At 36.3% G+C, this 23,438-nt stretch overlaps 1 protein-coding gene across 13 annotated transcripts in view; it reads left to right on the top strand.

Annotated features, from left to right (window-relative positions):
* The window catches only part of MAGI2 (membrane associated guanylate kinase, WW and PDZ domain containing 2), a 735,331-nt gene that overhangs the window by 207,989 nt on the left and 503,904 nt on the right, over positions 1 to 23,438 (top strand). For all 13 annotated transcript variants that reach the window (XM_027679447.1, XM_027679440.1, XM_027679438.1 and 10 more), the window contains exon 2: positions 14,346 to 14,462. In XM_027679447.1, the coding sequence (XP_027535248.1) occupies positions 14,346 to 14,462 (117 nt within the window). The remainder of the gene's footprint in view (positions 1 to 14,345; positions 14,463 to 23,438) is intronic.

Raw genomic sequence — 23,438 nt, 5'->3', positions numbered from 1 at the left:
GCATCCTCAGAAGTTTCCTCTTGGTTTTCCTTGATGTACGGCATTCCCTTTGTTGTTGAAATATCTCCAACCAGTAAAGTTGATATCTCCATATACTGACTATTCCCTTTCTGAATGAGGGCATCTGACAGCTCTTCTTTGACAACTGGTGAATTAGTACATCTTTTATGTGCTCCTTAAGAACAAAACCAAGATCTTTTTTTCCTGGTGTCTTTGGTCTTTTGCTGATTAAATGATGCCTCCAGACTGCAGTACAGGACCAAACCACTCTACTCAATTTTCTTTGAATGTCTCTCCTCCACTTGTTTAATTAAAGCACCAAAAATCAAATACCTTTGTATAAGTCTTCTGAATTCACCTCATGAATAAGATCATAGCTTCAACTGAAGTTGGTCTTGAAACAGCCAGCCAGTCTCCGATGCTCTGCTCCAAGCTTCAACCAACATTACACATTCATAAAGTTCTTGAAATATTTTGCTTTCTTTTTTTTTTTTTCTGGGACAAATGTGATTTGCTCTTCCCTCACTGTCTCAGTTAAAACAAGAGTGTTCCTCAGCTCTAAGTGTTCCCCCTCAGGAGTTCACTATTTTGACATAGAAAGCTAGTGATGAATCTGAGTTAAACTGACATGCTGACACCATTGCACCTTGCTTTATATAGGTGTGCAAAAAATTTTGATCATTAGCAGGGGCTCTAAATTGTATTTCGTTCATAATGTTCTTTGATTGCAAACAAAAATATTTTTTTCTCCCTCAATATTACAGAGGCTGAAAGTCTTTAGGGCAGTTGGTTTGTACTACACGAATATAGATATGTATATATATTTCCTTTTCTATGAGCTGTTTCTGTAGCTCTGACATCTATTGCAAGAAAGAGGTACAAGGACATAGATGCATTATAATCACAGATATGTGTAGAGCCAATACGTGCTTGTTTGCGACACCAAGAGCTTTGGTCCTGTGGAGATCACTTCCTTGGGGGATTCAGTGTGACTCCCATGGCTGGTAGGACGTGCTGTCTATTAATATTGATCCCCAAACTGCTTTATTTTTTCACTTATACATGCAGTTTCTGAGAACTTCAGATACAGTAAGTCTGATGCAATCTTTAAGTTCTTCTGTCATGTAAACTGACTTAGAGTTTTGGGGGATCACTTGGCAGCACAAGGAGCCTTCAGAAATAACCTCAACATTTAAATTGAACCCTTAGCACATTTTAGTCTGAAGGGAGTCTGAAGCAAAAATCTCCTTCCTCATGTGCAGCAGATGATATGGTTTATTTATTGCATGAAATATGCATAGTAAAGTCATTGTTTCTTCCTGTGCTATCATCCTTTGTCTATGTTCCTAAAGCAATAGAGACATTTGCTGAGTCCCTAAATGTAACCATCTGTTTTCTCTGCTCTGACACCTCATACCCCAAAATCTGAATGCAGACCTACTCTGGCATTAGCGTTTTTTGAGCTTATTAGTATAGGATGAGTAAACAATCTGATTTGCCCACTAGCATTGTTCTGCATGTGAGGCCCAAGTCTACCAATATGTGCCAGAGACCTCACAGTAGTGTTTCAAAATGGGTCAAGGTAAAATAATTAAAGCCAAGTGCTGAAGTTACTCTGTTTCCTTTCAGTCTTAAAGTGTGTAGAAGGGAATCCATGAGATGAACAGAAGTTTTCTTTACCATTGCTACATGAGTATCCAAGAATCTGGCCCTTTATTGTTTTGATTTCCTTTTTTATTGCAGTATTAGAGAAACAGGAAATTTTTACTAGCTTCCTGATTTAAAACCATAAATCTCTCCATTATCTCTGCATACTAGTTTAATACTGTCAAGCCTGTTAAAAATAGAAAAAAGGCAAATTGACTGCTAGCATTTCTTATATGGTGTAAAACTTATGTACAGTGTATTGGGCCTGTAGCACTAAAAGAAGGAAATGGCATTGGGAAAGTAGAGGTATTTTATCGGGTTATGCATCAAAATTTCAACAGACAAAGGCAGGTAAAATAACAGGCACATCCTCCTTGATAATATTTGTATCTGAGGCTCTTTTAATGGCTTTGTACCATATGCTGACTGATATTGACCTTAACAGATATGAACAGATAAAGCTGGAAATGTGTAACTATTAATCCACACCTCAGTGGCTTGCCAAATTCTTTATTGCCCCATGATTTTAGCCCACTAGTTTTCTCTTTTAATTAAGTAACAACTGTGAAAATGTAATAAATTCTGTGTGAAACAGTTGAACATACTCCTGAACTCCAGACTCTATTGATTTCAGTCCAGTAGATCATAGCCATGGGGACAATGTGCCTGAAGGGTAACAAAGTGAACCTAGAGCTCTGTCATCTCAGTTTTGTCCCCTGATGTGACACCTTCCTGCTTCTGGGGATGCAGAGTGAGCAATTTTAGTCCAGCTGTAATCCTGTGTTTTGTTCTGTGGATCAGCAAACTGGGGTATTAGAAAAGTGCAGCAGCAGTCTCTTCCCTAGAGGTTGAGGGCATCATGTCTCTGCAGGCGGAGTGCATGATCTTGCTAGAGTACCCACCATCTGCCTGCCTACAGCTCCTGGGAACAGGAGCATTTTATTTCTCTGTTGAAACATATTATGTAAGCACACATATTTTGCACAATCTAATTTTGCACAGTGCACCGTGTCTCCTTTGGTCATTTGCATTTTCCAGCAGTGCTAATTAAATCAACACAAGGGGACTCAGCTAACCAACCAGACTGTCCCAGAATATAGGAGCCTCTTAATGCACTGAGCAGCTGGTTCAGTGCTCCAAGAACCAAGTGCTGCCTTTCATGCTAAAGTACCATTCTACACAGAAGGTACCTTTGATGGCATAAAGAAATTGCTTTTATTGTCTGGGCTTAGCAGTGTACAGTATTTTTGAAGGATTTATTGAGTGACATTACAAAGACTTTAATTTTTTTATTTAAAAAATCAATCCTATTTTTTGTAGCTTTTTGAGAACAAGCTCATTTGGAGCTACCTTGTCTTTTCATGCTGGAGATCTACTGACACAGAGATATGGGTTCATGCAGGCTGTGTCCTTGCCTAGAAGGGAAGAACAGTATTGCACTGCTTAGAAAACACTGTCAGCAGTAAGTACATGGCAGTTGTTTGCTTTGTCATCTGCAAATCTCTCTGTTGTGTTTGGTGTTTAGTCATTTTTTTGCTTTAATTTTATCCTGCTAGCTTCTCTCTGAAATAAGTAGGCAGATTTTTATTTTCATATGTGAAAAAAAGAGAAACTGTAGGAACCGTATCCCTATTGGGAGTGATTCAGAGGCAGAATTAAGAGTGTCTGCCCTGTCAGATATCAGCAGCCAAAACACTTAGGCTCTGGTGGACACTTTGCCTTGACAAAATGCTTGCCAGAGACAGACCACCAAGAAAAACAGTGCAATGTGTGACCCAGAGTAATAGTTCTCTGATCTGAAATGTTCTGGTACCTGTAGCTGAGTGCTTTAATGACAAATATTGTTGTATTTAATTAACACTTATATAGGGCAAACTGTTAAAGTTGTTTTAGAGACATTCTGTAGCAAACCAGATGCATGATGCTGCACAGGGCAACTGAGGCCTCGATAACTTAATTTTTACTTTTCACTTTGAGTATGACTCAGTCTTTTACCAAAATTTACACTGCTTTGATTGTACTTTTACTGTACATCTTCAAAACTTGCCTAGTGTGATGGATGGTGCCAGGAAACCCTTTGAATGGCTTTTATATTAAGGTAACAGGTGCTATCTGTCATGCTGTTATGCTAGTATAGCTTATAAGTTTGTCACAATAAAAGATGCTTCACTGGCAAATTGGTAGTTTTTTCAACCTTACTTATTCGTACCTTCACTTTTATTTCACAAACTAATTTTTTTGCTATTCTTTTAATTCTTAGTATTAATTATTAACTATTATTTTAAGATTATTAATCACGTTATAAGACTGCACAAAGAAAGAAAGATTATGTTTTAGATGTTTTCATGAAAGAAAAGGGGATTACTTATGCCTTGTTATACAGTCACTTTAAACAACAAATCCTTATTTTGTTATAGATTGTTCTAGCTATATCTAGCATGTTAAAGAATTACTGTTTTAGTGAAATTATGTGCTATTTCCAACTTTTTATGTACATTTTATCAGAATTTATTTTATTTTTGACAGTTACCTATATAACCACCTTGGATGCCTTAGAGAAAATGGCTTCCCCAGGAAAGGGAAAAAAAATGGTTAGAGTATCTAATTACCAAGCCAGGGCAAAATAAAAAAATTAATACTATATAGCCTTAGAAGTAACCCTGTCAATGGAATTAACAGTAGTCTTTTGTCAAGTTCTAAATATTAAGTCTGCTGCTAGTCATTTCTTGTTTGATTTGTTTTTAAGCCTGATAATGACCTGTTCCACTAGTAGAGCAGCTTTCCTTCCAGGGAACCTCAAAACTCCACAGTCTTCATCTACTCTTCTGTCTTGACTGAAATGCAGGTTTCTTGGCATGTAACATGTATCACCACTTCAGTGCTGTCCTACAAGGACTAAATATTGCTGAAACACAGCTGTAAAACAACTCCCCTTTTAATTTTTCTCAGTGTTTTACTCTTATTTTGACTCAATATGAATGCCATGAATGACACTTGATTCTGGAAAAGAGCTTTTTGGGGAAAGGATACCCATTTCATAACATATATGCAATTCAGTCTCAGAGTTTAGCATTTATTTTGTGAACTCTGCAAAGTTCAGATTATCTATTGCAAAACTGACTTTCCAATTGACGAGTTTCATGAGTACAAAGTTTGCAAAATGCTTTTATTCTATTTATGAGTATCAGAAAGCAAGGAAGTAATGTATTATGGTAGTGAATTTTCATGGTACATTATGAGTTCAGACTGATATGATGCTAAGACTTTAAAGAACTGGGCTGCCATGATACAGATACCCACCTAAATCATATTTTTAAACTATTATTAGAACTCATACAATGGTTGCCTCTGTGAGCTTGCTTCCCTCATAAATTGTGTATTACTGGGATTCTTTTACCCAGATTAATCTTTCTTTTTACAAAATGTCAGTACATAATTCACAGCCTATTAATATGGCAATATTATTTCCAGAAGTAAGGAAAATAAGACTCTATCTCAAGCAATTAAAATTGTGCAGCTATAATTTAAGTAAAATACCTCTCAAATAATTCAAGTCTGGTAAAATTATGCCACTATTACAATTCAGTCTTTCATATTTTATTCAAATACATGTCAGACCTCAAAGTTCCATCACAGTTGTCTTCCGCAAAGAAGATAAAATGAAAAGAGTATTAGAGAAAAAGAGTATTTGTGTCCCTAGTAGATTAACAGTTGTATAGATGTATTAATAGAAAAAGAGTATTAGACAGAACAGTAATTTTTCCATTAGAGGTGAGGAGATGTTGCTATTTTTACAAGGAGCTGGCTTTACCCATTGCAAAGCAAGGGCAGAAGAATGTTTGTCCACAGGAAGAGAAATTTGAACGTATTCCTGTAAATTCTGCCTTTGCTTGAATAATAAAACTTGTAACAGATTGTTCGTGAAGACCGACACTATCCATGTATCTCTCAGCACAGGCTTTTAGGAGCAGGGGGAGCTCAAAGTGGACTGTGGAAGCTCTGGATGGGGACAGCAGAGGTGGCTTTCAGTACAAGTAAGATGTGCGAGGATAATTCCTGAAGAATACTCTCTGAGCATGCCCTTTTAGCAGGTGTGCTGGGCATCCTCCTGCTGAGCCCAGGAGAGGTTGTGGGGTTTCAATGTGAGGTGACTCACCCTTAAAACCACAGAGAATTACACTGACGTAATGAAGCATAATTTGTACCCAGCCAGAATGAACGAGCCCCACATTATCACCATTATTGTGTACCACAGATTAATGCTGCGTCTGAGCTTTTCCAGAGAAGCCAATTTGTGTGGTTTTTTTTCTAATGAACGTCACTAAACAGCACACAGAAAGAAGCATGGGTATTTTTTGTTTTCCAAGTATATGCATTAAAAAATATTTTGCTATAGTTTGATTAAAAATAAAATTCTTACATCTTTATGACATTTTTTATCTCCTTGGCTAACTTTGTTTATTGGACTTTTGTGGCTAATGTGGATTTTCCCAGAATACTAAACATTTTCCTGGAAATATATTCAACTCAAATAAAAATATAAATGTTTTTCTGAAGCTAAACCCACCCATAGTAATTCTGTTCAAGTGGTTTTAGCATCTTGCAGTCAATCGCTGGTTAAACTTATTCTATGAGTTTGCATCTTTATGTGCCATCAATTTTCAAAGAGACTTTGTCTTTAGCAGAATACCAATAAGATTTTTTATTTCCCTTTTCCAACTGCCTTCTTGAAGTCAGTTTCTAGAACTTTCTTTGGGAACTGTATCTGGGAGTTAGGTTATATAGCAAACATTGCCTTAGCAACTTTCAAACTATATTGTGATACCCTTTGACCAAATAAAAGGATATTTCTATGAGTGAGAGCATCTGAATGCCAGGTAGTATCTGACTGCTAGTAAAGACTTCTGTAAATATATACAAATTTCAAGAGAAACCTATCCATGCAAATGTTGCTGGATTCTATATGACTGCACAGGATGAGTGTAGTTTCTGAAATTCTCACTTCGTAAGCAAATGTATCATCTCTTACAATTTTGTGTTTTTCAAAAGCATCTGTAAAGATAATTTTTTGCCTTGTAGTAAATCTTGTAGGAACAATTACAGTCTTTTAAATATCTCAATAGCAAATATTAACGTTTGTGTGTAAGTTATCAATCAAATAATTGATAAACTGGAGTCACCTACAAACAGTTGTTTCATAATTAGCTTTACTGAATTTATGAAACTGGAGTAAAAGGCAGTTATTTCCAGACAGGCTTTGTAGAGAAGCAGCAGCAGTATTTGAACATCACTTTATTTATGCACCTACTGAGTGGAACAATGAATAAAAGACAAGTATTCTGAAAGCAAAGCACCCTAAACTGCCCTCTCTGTTCGTTACATGAATGACAACTGGGCTTTTTTCTTTTTACCGACCAGTTAAATCATGGCATTTCCCAGAAATTCCAGTCTAGACCTGTGCTGAGCAGTAAATTAACTGAAGAGAACAAAACAAAGTACCTCCAAAGAGCAAAGCCACAAAATGCATTTTACTAGTTAAATGTCAGGTTTTTGAGGTTAACTTGACGTAACTTTGAGGTAACAAAGTCCATGTGGCGTGCTGCCAGCAGGCTTTGCAATGGAACACTCCTTCTGTAGCCAAGAGGAGTGGGGATCTGTATTGTAATAAAAGCTGAAGTTCAGTAATTTGAGATAAGGTACAAAATGCAGATGTGTTTGGCTCAGTTGATTCTCCTGCTGACAGAGTCTCCCTGAATCATTACAAACTCCGTTTTTGCTTCTAGCACAGTTCACATTTCAAACAGAGGTGTAAGGTTAGCCACAAAGCTAAGAAAATAAATCCAGGGCATCATATGCTTTCACAGTGTCCCTAGGATCAGTCTACCCACATGGTGCGGCTCTCATCCTGTGGCTGCTGCAGGGTATCCTGTTTATCTAGTCCTTACTCTGACTACCCAAGTGAAAGGTACCACAAAGGCAGGTGTAACACAGTGGTGAACTGAACCCAAGTTGTCCTTAGGCAGTAAGGATTCCTCCGCTCCCAGCAGCAGAGAAAGTGGAAACTTTCTTCACTCTGAAGATCACAGAGTGTGCAAACCTTAGCCTGTCTTCTGGTTTTAGGAGAGCAGGTGGAATATATCACCCACAGAGATTAGGGAATTACATATTTGTACAGAGACATACAATCCAAATATGAATGCTGATCATGGAGAAAATCATTCATTGCTGTATATAGTGTCATCCCCTTGCAATTTAACCTGTAATCCCTACAGAACTGTATTTTAAAACTTTGAATTTAAAATACTAGGAGGAAGAAATCAAATAATATAGCTAAGGATGGAAGTGTGTTATAAATACAATACATGTGTATGATATGTAATATAAGAGATCAATAGGCAAACAGGTTAGTAATATAGTATAATCTTTCTAAAGAAAGTCTGCAAAATAGCAGGCTGTGAAAGAAGCCAATTTTCCATCAATAAGCTAGGTCTTAAAATGTTTTTCATCATATTTTCATCACATATGGCAACACATATAAGAACTCCAAGATGTAAATTTACATCAAATTCAAAAGCCTTTACTCTTGAAATTTGTTTAGATCTCCATTAAAGGATAAAGGAATGGAATTTATTGGAGTAGCCCCAAGTATGAAAGAAATTAATTTTCTTCCTGAGGAGTCTAGTTTTCTTGCATAATTCCCTCTTGGTTCTCCATCACACTTCATCTTTCCACAGATTCCACAGTCAAGCTTGTAGATCATAGCTCACCCCTGATGGTTTGAGACTTTGCAGATAAGTCAGATGGCAGACTTGGCTGAAGGTCGTGGTGAAAGGCAGGCAGAAGTTCAAAGATTCACAGAGTTTAGTCTAGGGATAGAAAGGCTTTAAAAATAAAATGTGTGATCTTCAGCTGATGACTAGGAGTGCAATACATAACTCTTATAATTTATTAAATTTTGATGTACTGTTTTCAGACTACTGCTATAGTGATTACATATTTTACATGGAAACCTGAAGGAACTTCCCTTGTTGAATATGTCCATTATACCATGATTAATGAAATGCCAACACTCATCTTTATATTACTCTGAGGACTATATAGATTTGTTGAGGATAATTTCCCTTAAGTAATAGGTTTAGCTACCAGCTGTATTTTAATAATGAATCCTTATAAAATCCAGCCATGAGTTTTGATATTACTTGGAATTTTCATATTCTCTCTTAAAAGTGATTTTTCTGGTTACTGTTGCCAGTTAAAGAAACTATTAAAGTAAATCATCTCATACTGGTTCAGAAGTTTTAAAAGCCTGAGATCTTTATTAATAATCAAGTACTAAGATAATTCATACTCCATTTGTTTAAAAAGTACCATTTGTACTACAAACATTAGCAATTCATATGATTAATAGTAATCATCATTTTCCATTTAATGAATGCTTTCTTAAAGATATTTTTTTGAAGTTTATTACAATAAAATATCACAGAACTTGCAGGGGAAAAAAAATTCTGCTTCTCTTCTCAAGAGGATTATTTGAGGAAAGAACCTGGGGATATAGCAGTCAATTTTCTTTTATGTTTAAAATCTTTTAGGCAGGAGAGTGTTGGAACCCTGGCTGACAAGGGCTTTCTCACAACTGGGTAGTGCCAGTCCCTCACTGCTGCTCAAGTTTGCACTGCTGAGTTTTGTGCATCCACCAACTGTGTGGGTTTGGAGAACAGGACAGGAGGAGGGTAATTACAGGTCACCTCATGTACAACATTAGGTTGTATACGAATGAATGAAAGAATCATAGAAATTATTGGTATGATTAAGAGGGGTTCTGTAGGATAATTTCAGGTATTCTAGATCCTTATACAGCTTTTTATCTGTGATGACTAAGATTTCCTTGGTATATTCCAGAAAGAATCATAGAAAAATTATTCTTGCACTCACCTTCATGGGTAAAAAACTTTCTCTCTTCGGTAGAGAAAGAACTAAAAAATCAAATATTCCTGATAGCTGATTTAAAGAATCCAGGTCTTAATTTAGGCTGCTGATTGAAAAGTCAGTTAGATCATCTGTGAATGATGAGGGATAAGTTAGTCTAGCACCAAATTGCATGTCTTCTACTGAAGAGGTTCTGAAGAAACTCGAGCTGTTGTCAGATGTCCATGGAGCCATACCATAGTATGGATATAAAGCTCCAGGTACCACCTGAGTAAATACTTGAGATGAGACTCTCCAGTAGAATAGTCCTGTTGAAGATAGTGAAAGCCTCATCATTCAAGGCTTTTGACTTCGCCAAATATATGGCTTATATTTACAGTCAGAAATGGAAATTTGTTGAAAACAAAGGGAGATCCAAACTGATGCAAGTCAGGCAGTACAAGAGAGGAAGTATTTTATAATGAAAGTCTATGAACTTGTCTGCTTTCACAGGGTAACAATGCCAAGATATTACCTTTAATTTCCCCAGACACAGGTCATGTACAGATGCAAATATAGATCTAAAAGTCTTGCTTGCTTATAGATATTTCTAACCAGGAGTATTTATAGGAGCCAGGGAACTGAAATCTTTTACATTTTATTACCAGCAAATAAAATATCTAAGGCAAATTATTCATGGTTGAGATGCAATTGACTGTACTGTTAAAAAACAATTTACCCCACCACATTTTAGCAAGACAGTTCACTGAAAGGTTATGATACAAGATGAGAAAATACTAATGGGTGAATACTCAGAAATGTTTGTTGAAAAGTTATAACCATAAAAATTTGTTAAGAGTAAGACAAATTATTTAGAGCTAACACTGAGGGAACAACAAGAGGAATGTTTGTGTTTAGAATTAGTCCTTTGTGGAAAATAAAATACAAGAGTAGACTCCAGCTGCAGCATCGATGGGTTACCAAATAGGAACTTACAAAATAACAGTTACAGTATTTAGGGCTGGAGAAAACTATAAACCTTTATCCCTGCCATTTTCTTGGAAATGGCAGTTATCTTCTTCAGTTTTGAACCCTCTAATGAGCTACAAAGTATTTGCCTGTGTATTCTTTATATTATTTTTTTTTTTGGACTTTGATTGGACTTTGATTTTATACTAGATTTTATGAAGGGAAGGAAACTTAACAGAAATGCATTAAAACACTGTAAAAAGATATACTTTACTCATTAAATTCATAAGTATAACATGCAAACAGAGCATTTTTTAGTTCATCCAAGTGTATCTAATTTTATAATATCTGGAATCAAATTCAGTCATGGTTATGAGTTTGCCATCATGATTGGTAGCTGTACCTAAACCAGACATACATTATGCAAGAGATCATTACTGAAAGTATTTAATTCACGTCCTATCTTTCCCAGCTAGCAAAGCAAAGGGATTCATTGGAGTGAAATGAAACTGAAACAGTGCACAGGCCTCAAGCCAGCAAAAAGAAGAAAAAAAAAATAGAAACCCTACATGGCTACAAGCCAGTGCATGCTCCATCACACAGTTGTCAGCTTCCTCTCATGGCAGTGGCCAAAGAACCCTTTAAATTATGGTCTCTGGGTTGGGTTTCTAAAGCTTGAGCTCTGACTCACTACAGTGCTTCCTTTTGCTGTCACATGTGGTGAGCAGGACGTCGCCTTGGTGGGCACCTTCTCTCTGAGCTCCACCTCATGAGCCACTGTGCATTTGTGCCACGGTGCCATGGGCACTTGTGGTCCCTGAGCATCATTCTGAACTGCTCTACTGTGGGCTGCCTGGAAATGATAGAAAAGAAAGGGGTTAGGTTCATGTCAGGAATTTTTCAATGTCTCAACAGTTTTCAATGTACCTCAAAAAGAGAAAATAAAGGGATATTGAGTTGTATAGAAACCAAGTCAGAAACCAACTGGGTTGGATGGGACCACTCAGTGGTAGTCACTGGCTGTAACACACTTTGTTTCTTTTTCTATGAAGTTACTGACAATGTCATGAAGTTTCTTCTTTCCCTCCAAAGTAAACCAAATGATACTATTTTCTGTCTCTTATTTTCATTCTTTTCGAGGACATAGTCCTATTATTATTACTCATGTTACTCTTTATTTATACAGTCTGTAACACAAGCTGTAATTCACTGATGCTGAATCAAGGCTGGTTTACGTACTCGCAATTCACTATAGTTTTCTTACAAAAAGTCTTATGGCCCCATAATTGCACATACAAAATGTTGTTCTGATTGTACTTTCAAAGGATCAGGCTGCTCCAAAACTCAAGTATTATAAATAGCACGAAAGCACATCTGGAGTCAAATGTGCTTTTAAAAAGCATCAGGTAAATCTACAAAGTCTTTTAGGGGAGAAAGGCAGAATGACAGTTGGAAGGCTGAACTAAAGATAAAAACTAGGACTCTAGAACTATTTTATTTTTTAAAAAATATCCAGGAGGAAAAAGTCATTATTATACCAGACTTAAAAAAAAGGTAACTTATGCCCAAAGAATTGAAAAACACCAGTTAGTTCAGAAAACAGAATGACTTTTGAAGAAGAAAATTTGTCTGTAGTTCATCTGACTGCTCTTTAAAATTGACTTTGCTAATCTTACAATATATACTCAGATATTAGGAAAAAATCATATTTTTTCCATTGTGCTTGGAAGCTGGTAAGGTTTTTTCCTCTACACCATGTACTGGTTTTATATCTGTTAGAAACCTGCTTTTGAATCTTCATGCAACAAATGCAGGGCTGTAGGCATCTCCTTCTGTAAATATACGTTTTTATACTCCAGTTTGGAATATGCAATGTGCCAAAAATGTCAGGTGACTTTTTATGAAGTGCTCTGGAGGTTTTAGTGCATTCATTACACATGGTGAACTAAATGAACTAAATGGCTGTGTTTGAAGCAAAAGGCTGTAAATAAAAAATGCACTCTGAGAGTCAGAAATCTGTGTAGGTTCCTAAAGTTACTTACGTTATAAGTTGAGTGATTCAGGTTTGTGTCAGTGGGCAGGCTACAGCTGTTGTTCTCGAGCTGGCATTTTCTGAGGCTGCCAGAAAGCATCTGCATCACTGGGCATGTTCTGTATATTAGAGCAAGAAGAGCAAGAGCTGCAGGACCTTTACTCTCTGCAGCCGATCAGAAAGGACAGTGGATTCGGAGAGTCTCTCTGCAGCCTCCTCCAGCCCTTGCCTTGCCTCCTCTGAAATCTCTCAAGAAATTAGCAGAAGAAAGGATGGTCTGATCTGCAATCCGAGCCCACTGATCTAAACAGTGTTAGTGGTACAAAGTAGTAGACTAAGTGGCTCAACTGAGATCCTTGAAGAACAGAGATCCATATGGAAGTTCTCAGCCTCTGGGAACTGGGCTTACAGGTATTTCTTTGTGTCTGTTATGAGCTGGGGTGCACTGTTTTTCCCCCCTTTGATTATGAAATTTCAGTGGTTTTTTGCCTTTAGCTAAAGATGAGAGAAATTATTTATGAGCTTTTTATAAACCTGGAACAAAAGGTTTTGAAGTTATTGACAAAGAACAGCAATAATAAGATTATGGACTTCTAATTGGCAGATAAATAGGAGTAGCTGTAAGGAGAAATGTATTTTCATTTATAACCATTTGTTCTCTGCAGTGACTTTCAAATAATCAGGTAGGAATGTTCTATGTTCCTTTTTGCAGGAAAATCTTTATAAAGTCTAAATCAGTTAGACTTTTGGCAGAGGGTTCAATAGCAAATGCCATTTGAAAAATGTTTTAAGGTTGAATGTGTGAAGCAACAAGTTAGGGATCTATCTGCTTGCAATTTTTCATCTTGGGATTATATGTCAGAACTCAGAGTAGTAATGATTTTCTATATTTTTGTAATGTCAGAATATCAGAGAGGGAAGAAATTGAGTTATGTATAGACTTTTTCTTTATAATTATAAATGTGATCCATATTCAGCATGAAAAGAAATGAAGAGGAACTATATCAGGAGATGCTTATTAATTGTGTTGGATTAGATTTGTAGGTATGCCTTTCATAGTGGAACATGATACACCAGTCATTGGCTAAACAGTAGTTTAAATTGTTTTGTCCTAAAGTTATAGTAAAAGTGGCAAATACAGGGTTTTTAACTCAATATTTTCCATATTTGCAGTTCTATGCTGAGTTGTTGTATTACTAATGACTCTTTGATGGTGGAAATAAAATATGAACCCTTGTTTGTGATAATATCTCCTTCAGATGTGAGGTCTATTAGAAACATTTATATGATCATTAAGTACAACCACATTTTATTCTGGTTACACGTGGACTGAAAACACTGAACATTGCAGAGACATTTTGAACCAGGATTTTTTGTTTAATAAGCAGGTGGGAAATTGGCACAAAGCCATGGGAAACATAATACCCAATAATGTATTATACCTAATAATGTATTATTTAGATACATATGTAGGTAATTATATAATAACAATATGTTCAATTTTTGGGCAGAGAAAAAATTGAAACTTTGTCTATAATCCTATATGTATTTTCTGAACTGTAAAGATGTAGCCAGTTATTTTTCATTAACTGTTTTTAACCTTTACAGTTGTCAATAGTTGATAATATAGTACCAACTTCATACCTTAACCAGAAAGCTCTTTGTGCTTCTGTCCTTCATCATCACAGAAACATGAAGGAAAATGAGCCACAAAGACTTCACAAGTGATTCATTGCTTCCATCAAGGCAATATAATTTTAAATCATGCTTTCATTTGTCTTTTCCTTGACAGGAGGCATTGTTGATAAGGACCTTCGTCACTACCTCAATTTACGGTTCCAGAAAGGCTCGGTGGACCATGAGCTCCAGCAGATCATAAGAGACAATCTCTACCTCCGCACAGTGCCATGTAAGTAGGGTGGAGATGAACAAATCTGTTTTCTTAGTGGCAACAGGCAATCTGAATTAATGCTGCTGAGGCCATTTGCAAGGTGTGAAGAGGTGGTTCTGTAGCAGTCTTCCTGTAAATAGATTTGTGGCTTGGTTCGTGTCTTCTGCATTATTGCTAAGAAATTCAACTATGCATTGCCTAATTAATTTCTAAAGAAGTGTTTCAAAGTTGTAGTTCCCATAAACGCGGGCTCTAGAATAATAATAATCTTATTTCTTCTGCAGTTCTAGAAAGCAATACTTTAAAGAAAAAAAAAAGCAGTTTTCTATGTTGCTTAAATTGATGTCCAACAGAGGGAGTTTGATCTGCCTCATATTTCACAGTATTGTACATAATATAATACTATAATGGGATTTAGAATGCAATAGGGCAACAGAGGAAGCATGTAAACTAGGAGATTTTGTTTGTGTGTAACAGGCATTGAAATGAAAGTTCATACTGTCTTGCATACATGTTTCTCTGTTGCTGCATATGTCAATGGTATCTATATCCAAAATATTCTGAAATCTCGGGAATTGTTTTTTTCTGTTGACAGTATTCACCTATTTTGACAGTAGACATGGAATTAAGCAGAGTCACGTAGGCCGTGTCCGACTGTCAGGGCCATGACTTTCAAACAGATCTACTTGTCTGACAGGCAGTATATCATTTAAAATGGACTGAAGTTCCGTTGCTCTTCCCTCATAAAATAATTGCTTAGTAGACATAAAATGGGTCTTCTGGTTTTGGCAAAAAAAAAAAAAGGTGCACTTTTGAACTTAAAGGCTTGACAGAGGAATGATAGGCAGAGGAAGGTATACTGAGTAAATGTCTGTGCTATTTATATGGTAATGAATGGATGCTCTTTGAAAGCTGAGTTGTTGTGAATGCTACTGTAGATTTTTTCTTTCATAACGTTAAAGAACAGAGCTTTGAAAAGATCCACCTAAAAAAAGATGTTCAAACATTTCCCTTTTTTTTTGGAAGCTGATGATAAATAAATATAAATTCTTAATTTCAGGAGTTCCATTTGCAACTGATTAGAAAGGAAGGTGGAGAAAAACATTTAAAAATTATTATCTGTATGCAGAAAATCAAAAATATTATATTTATGTGAGATTTATTATGAGTTAGGTTTGTCTGAAAATGCTGAGAAACATCACAGCTGAAGTAGAAATGCAAGTACAAGTAAGTTTTGAGATTAAATCCCACTTCTAAGAATGTCTGGAAGGGTCATTAGCATAAGAGTGTACTTATTATAACCCCAGTACATGCTCATTAGTGCCAGAGATCCAGGATAAAAAAGACGCAAAATCCAACAGTATTGCAACTACTGCACACACGTAACAGATATTGTTGGCAATATGGGCACGAGGAGGAGTTTTTGGCGGTTTTTTTTTGAAACAAGACAATGATAAAACGTTCTCATTTGTCAAGTAAAACACAGTACTCACAGAAGCAAATTTGTCATTGAAAAAATAACACTACAACCATGAAGACTACAGTTTGAAACCTATAAACAATATAATTAATTAAAAAAAGTTAATAATAACTGTCTACTCTGGCTAATCTGTCTTCTGTTCATTTTATGTGCTTAAATTCTTAGCTCATTATTTTATTATGTTATGGGCATATTTAACTAAGTAAAAACTACATTTTGAAGTATATTGTAGTGTTGCAGATGACAACTGCTGAATTTCTAGGTAAGCTGACATGTTCTTGGAGAGTTGAGGACTCTTCAGCAGTGGTGGTAGAAAAAAAATAGTGCCCAACTGGCATATTTTTTTCAAAATTTTCTTGAAAATCCAAGAAAAGTAATCCTTCTGAAATGTGGGTATTTTAAAATAAATAAATTATCAAATGCAGACAGGATGATATGTGATTAGCTAAAGAATTTTCCATAATCAGATAAATAAAAAGGACACCATCACATAGTTTGCAACCCAGATTTCCCCTCAACCATAATTGTGATAAAGCTTTTTTTAATGCAATTTTACTCTATCTCCAGTATTCATGTTTAGGAGGGAAAAGTTCTCAACTGATTTCTTATTTTCATGTAATTTAAATAATTTTTTAATCAAAAACTTACTTTTCAAGGGTACAGGTGTTCAAAATTTTCTCCTTTGGGCATTTTTTTTTTTAAGGTCTGTACATAGTCTAAGAGTACTGGTTATCTGTCCTAACACTGTACTTTACAACTGGTAGGGAAATTTCTTTAGTATGCAACGGTAATATTTAACTGACTATACCATTGCCCACAAGTTCAATTAATGGGTGCAGCCTAACCATGAATTTATTACAAATCTTGCAACAATTGCCAAGACAGCAAAAGCAGCGCTCAATTTGGTCAAGTTCTTGTGCAGAAAAATAGAGAGAGAAAGCCAACTGCAGGCAGCATAGCCTTTATTTCCAATGACATAGTTGTAACACAAAGAGGGGGGAAAAAAATGAAAGATAGGTGGCAATCTTTTCCCTTTAAAAATGCATTTACAATCTTTCCTCTGTTATAGAAGTTTAATTGCCAGTGAGACCATAAGAACCTTTATAGAGAGTTCTCGACCTTGAGTTTTTACTGTGCATTGCTTTCTGTTCAGGCTGGCAGTGCAGTGGACATGACCATTGGTTTCTCAGCCTTCTAGGTCAGACTAAGTCATTCTTTCACTTACATTAAATGAGTGAATGTTCTCTATGAAACTAGGAAGCAGAGCTCTAAATCCATACCTGTTTTACATTAGGATAAGCCAGTTTGAGTTAGAACAACTGAATTGGTGTTTATTAGAAACTAGATAAGGTTGGGGTTTGTACCCAAGCCTGGCAATGTTCAGGGCCAGGCTGGATAAGGTTTTGAGCAACCTGTTCTAGTGGGAGGTGTTCCTGCCCATGTTTGGGGGGGAGGTTGGGACTAGATGATCTTTAAAGTCACTTCTAACCCCTTAACATTCTATATTTCAGTGATTCTAGATAAGAATTTGAGTTGTCTGTTATACAAGTGCACATCCCTGTGTGCTTCAGAGAATGGATGGGCCTCACGTGACATGAGGATAATGGATCGATTCTGCCACTGGAATTTGTAGCCCCTGTGGATGGGATGAATTTACATTTCTCTATTTTTACTAATGCAGTGCCCCTTTCTACTAAATTAGAAATGACCATGTAACTGCAAGAGTCAAATGCTGCCTTCCACAAGTGGTCACAGTTCTCAGTGACATACAAAATTGATTTTCCCTACATTGCCAATGGGAATTATATACATGTATCCCAGGGCAGGATGTGTGATTGTATTTGCAGCAGTCAAGATACAGACATTAACAAGGCAGTTCTGGGGGAAAGAAAAGTTCACAATTTTACAAATTCAGAAGACCTAGCTGAAGTTTATCTCATGCATTTTCTTCTCCTTCTTCTGCTGTGTGGGATTTTAGCAGTTTTCATCTCCTAAACTTATTTGTGAAGTTATTAAGAAACACTAACCATTGAAGTTGTCCTATAGAAAAGTAGGCATGGTAAAAATAGTAGCTGTTAAACACAGGTTAGCACTACCTGACACTATCCATCCAAGTCCAGGGATCTGGAGAAAGGCCATGAAATACATGTAGGACTCTGAATGCTACAGGCATACAACAACTTAGTTATGTTGCCTCTTGTGCTTAGTAGTGCTCTTGGCAAACTGCAGTTGCCATGTGGGCAAGCAGCTTTCCAATCCTCACTAATGTGAGAAGAGAGAGCTCTAAATTTGTGTCATTACAAGAATAAAGCTTTGAGGAGAGTACATCACAGGAAAGCAGTTTTGGTAGTGACAGTCATGGTCAGACCTGTCTCCTTTGATATGTCCTTCAGGCACTTGCATATTCCATTTCTTTAAGAGCTGGCAAAATAGTGTATCTGTGGTTGAAAATAGAATCTCTGCATGCTTCCTTCCCAGACAGGGAATATAAAATGATAGTGGAAAACATTTTGATTAAACAGCACTTTAAAAAGTCAAACAATGACAAGCTGATTCATTAAAGTAAAAATTGATCTATTAATTTGAAGAGATGTTCATTGATATCCTCTGGGATATAACCTCAGATCGACAGTAGTTCACAATAGTCTATCCTTCTGCCTTGATAGAAGGTGCAGCCCATAAACGCATTCTTCACAGTGAAAATGTGAAATAATAATAATAATATTAATAATAATAATAATAATTTAAAAATTATGGGGATGAGTATGTTTCCTTCCTAGTTTTTTAATTTAGAAAAAAATTAATGATGTAAGAATGGAGAGGAGTGGGTGTGTGGCTCAGGCTTACTGCGCTGGATATTGCTACTAACACAGAAGCTGGAGGAAGGATGGTTTGTTTATAACATTTGTCAGCAGGAGATGAAAAAAAGGTTCAGTTTGTGACTCAGCCACATGCTATATGTGAGTGACCACAGGCAAGAAATGGAGTCATTACATGCAGCAATTCCCCACGTACCAAATTGTGATAACAAATCCCCTTTTTGTTTAGTTTACCTATTGATGTTATGGGTGCTCTGTATTAGGTGAATATAATTAACACACTGCACTGCAAATATTAATTCTATGAACACTTCGTAATATCTTTCCTTTCTACTGGGACTTCATATTTTTTCCCATCTTCTGGGAATATTTAGATTCATGGGTCTTTTTCAGTCAATTTAAATAAGAGCCTCATTTTCAAATATAATTTTGTTCTATTGTGTTTTAGTATAATCTGGTCTATATACAAATTTAACCTACGTGCTGCAGTGTTGTTTGTGTACTGTTGAAATGCTATATATTGCAACATGCTTCTGCTTATTATCTAGCCTGCTTCCCAGAAACAAAAGTACATCCAGTGATATTTTTTTTTCTGGTGTTGGTTTTATTTGTCATATACAACAAAGGTAGCACCATTAGCTTATATTTCTGTGATACTGAAGTCAATAAAATGTGTTTCTACTTGAAACCTTCAGGGAATTCAGTTCACACTTTCAGACCTGATGAAATCTCCACGTACAAAACAAAGCAAAACAAACAAGGTCGGTGCTTCTGTTCAGAGAAGTGTATTACATTGGGAAACCATAAGTCATTCATAGTCTGCTTCATGGGTAGCAATCAGAAGTAAAGAACTTGTGGGGATATGGGAGACTTTCCTCTCCTGGTGATAGGTGTTTTCATAGTTTATATTCCTTCAAATACATTTTATATTAGTCACAATAATGAGTAAATTCTGAAAGAAACCCCCATTACATATCCAGATTTTCATCTGAGGTTTCTGATTTCCATGTTGAGGAGAGTTGCAGAAGTCAAGTGGGCAGTAACTATATATTAGTTGAGGGTATCCCTAACTAAGAAGCTCTTTTCATAACTCTGCTGCTCTGAATAAGGATGTGAGAGATATTTGACCAATCTATGTTTGGACAAATATGAAGCCTTTCAAATTTTTTTTTTGAAAAATAGTTTTTTCCTTTTCTAAGAATTACAAAGCCAAGAACATTCAAAGGGGAATGTGTGAAACAGACTTCCAGTGGTTTCATATATTTATCTTACAAGGTTGTTCAGTATGGAAAGTATCTTACAAGAGATTTTGTCAGTTAAAGATCTACTTGTTTGGCATCATACAGAACTATTGTTAATAAAAAATAACCTGTGCTTAGCACACCAAACTGCCAAGAAATGTCTGCATCACTGGAACTAACAGCACCTAACTTTATTGACCACTTTATTCTTCAAGGCAGTGTTAGCTATTGCTTCGACTTTGATGGTTCAGAATAGAGCAGTGCAGAGCTCTAGGAAAATGTTATTCTTGGGTATCTAATGAAGCACATCTCCAAGGTGTATTTAAACATTGGCAAACATATTCAGACTTTTTGGTATCTCAAGGAAAAATTAGATCAACTGAATTGAGGGCCCCACTGTGCTACACTGCAGCACAGCCACACATACCAAAAGATAATGAGGTTACTGCTTCAAATAACTGACAGCCTAAATAGAAGAGGCAAAGATCAATTGACAAATAAACACGGGGACAGTGCCTGAGTTGTCCTGCCTGTGGTGGAGTGGTGGTCAAACTGGTGCCTGTGGACCTTGCTTTCTTTTCCACTGCTACATTCAGTTTTCCTAATAATGCACTGGAAACGCATGGAGTACAATGACCTGTTTCTCTGAAGATGCTGGGAATGTCTGGTTAAATGAGTTTGTCTTACATATCTTTCCATGTGCTGTCATGGGAGTTTTTTTCTGTTTCAGAGCAGGGTGGTAAAGGCTGCAATCAACACTGTGCTACCTCTCCATCAGTGGGTACAGAGCAAGTTGGGCTGCATTGCCATCAGGAGGAAGCAGTGGATGAAAAGGAAACCAAGCAAAAAATAATTTTTAGGATTTATTTATCAAAGTAAATTATTATTTTATTTTAGTTAAGGTCTAGGGTAAACAGATGTCCAAACTATGTCTACAACTAGCAATGCTGATGGAAAATACTGTACTGTTTGTTAGTCTTGAGAGGGAAAAAGAACATTATACCTTCTTTTATCAGGAATTTCTCAGTTCTACATATTGGGAGCATCAACTCTTGTATATTCTGTGACTAAATACCTTAAAATAACAGGTATTCAAAGAAAATAAATACTGTTCAGGATGAAAGGGGGAAGGAATCTGTCTGATATAGTATAATGGAGTATGAAGTGATAATAGATGTAACAAAATGAAGAGCAGTAGTTGTGTACCACTTCTGATATTAGAGCTTGAATGTTCCATAAAGATTCTATGAAGACATTAAACTGGTTTTTTTGGCTGTACTGTTACAACAGCTTCTGTTTCTCAGAGGTCCTTGCACCCAAATCACATCTGTAAGAAGCTGAAGCTGCTAATTCTGTCCCCTCCTCCCATTCTTTCACTCCTTTCTCCTCCCTTAAACATCATGCTTTTCTCTCCCATTTTCAAAACCAAATAATCCAAAAGCAGTAAATATTTTTAATAATGCAGTACCAATATAAATTATTTGTCTAACAGGTAACCTAATGTCTTGCCCACTGGAGAGTAGATATATAGCAGTGAAAAAAGGATAAGAAAAAGTTCTGAAATTTCAAACCCAATTTTTTTAAAGCAGTTTTCCTACAAAAGAATATCACATGTTCCTTATTTGATGTTAACTGGCTTGTGATTTAAAGAGTTCTGAGTTCTTGAGGAGCTCTTAGAATCCATAGAATAGCCTGTCATTTAGTGTTCTTCTCTCTGCCAAGCAGCTGAGGTTATTTATTTGTGATATAACACATGCGTGATGGCAGATGAGAGTTTAGTTACTATATTTGTGCTAGTTGTCCTCAGGAATTGATCCATTTTTATTTAAACTTTGAGGAGGCTTTCTAGTGTTGCAAAATGGGTTCTCTAATTCACATGGTACCAAAAAGACAAAGGATAGTGGCAGTTTTACACGAATTTTGATGACAGCACTAATCTTACTGATTGCTTGAGAACTATCAGGGAACTAGAGGGGCAATAGCATGAATCTGATGAAGTACCTTGTCTCAGCAGAACAAGAATAGCAAATAACAGAAGAGGCCACAAATAACTTCTTTCACAAGCATAAGTCATAGTTCCTGACTAGCCTCAAGCAGCTTGAAGTTTGGGTAGAGGCTGTATCTCCCTATGACAATAGGTTTTTTTAACCTGAAGGCCTTAGATGTATTATTGACCTTTCTCCTTAAATAACCAAAGTATCTTAGAAATCCTGAGAGTAACAAACATGATGAACAAAACTCGCAGCATTATTGAATGTAAGCATTCCTATGATTTCTAAACCATTTTTTATTTCATACATGAACTTTCTGAATCACCTTCTTGATGTTAAAAGATTTAGAAATTTATCTTCTAGATAGGTCAGAAATTTGATTTTTTTCTTGAGGTAAGCTGACATACTTCAAACTGTCTTCTCTCAGCTGTAGAAGATAAGCTGTCAGGGATACAGGATAATCTTTACTTGGAGATTTTCATCTGAAGAACAACTGAACAGAGAACATGGAGCACCAACAGCTGCTGTTAGAAATTGAGAACAATATCAACAAAAGAAAAAGAGTTGTGTAAAAGAATCAATATTCTGAATTGGGTGACCAATTAAGCTACTAAATCCATACTTGCATCATTGACTAAAAAGGTCCAGTATCAATTTTGGCAGGATGTGCTTCTTTTGTTTTTCTCTTCTGGGATTCTCATCTACAATCACAACAAAAGGAAAGCAGTGTAGTGATGATGGACGTCCTTGGGAATAGATCATCTGGTGCATACTGAGCATTTATATGAATTGTTAAGCAATTGGCCAAGTTCACTGAATAACCAATTCACATTTATGTCTCTGAAGTGGTCCTGTAGTTCAGTGGTATCCTCACACCAACCTGGAATCCAGGTCCTTGCTGGTTTGTTTGGATACTGTGCAACCAAATCCCCTCCTTTGAAAAGGCCACGACTACATTACACTAATAAGATTATATAACTCAGACTGCTTTAGACCTTTTTTCAAGATTGAAGATTTTTTCGCACACCTACGTTTAGAGAAGAAGGCACCACTCATATTTTCTGTGCCTTATGTAAAAAAGAAAGAAATTCAAATCTTCTGTGTGTAGTAAGCCAGGGTCAGTGGGCTAGTGCCTCTAGTGGCACCATGTTTTGATTCAAGAGTAGCCTGGCTAAATAAATCCCTTTAAGAAGAAAAAAAAATTAGAGAATTAAGATTGCAGAGGTGCTTTATAACATCTGAAGAGTGAATAAAGCTTTGGTTTCACCAGTAGGGTTGAGATTAATTTGTAATTTATTGGTGGAAAACTGTTATGAGGAAACTCCTTTTCTCCAAGCCCTTTTCTTTTTTTTTCCTATATCCTGAGGATACTGCTGTCCTGGTTTTGTCCCCTGACAGTTTGTCAAAACTTTATATTTCTCCTGTATCTCCAGGTTTTGATTCTACCCAATGCATTTTTCTTT

This window comes from Neopelma chrysocephalum, unplaced genomic scaffold (genome assembly GCF_003984885.1).
Source record: "Neopelma chrysocephalum unplaced genomic scaffold, ASM398488v2 Primary Assembly neopelma1_45, whole genome shotgun sequence".
NCBI lineage: Eukaryota > Metazoa > Chordata > Aves > Passeriformes > Pipridae > Neopelma > Neopelma chrysocephalum.
This window is presented reverse-complemented; position numbering and strand designations above follow the sequence as displayed.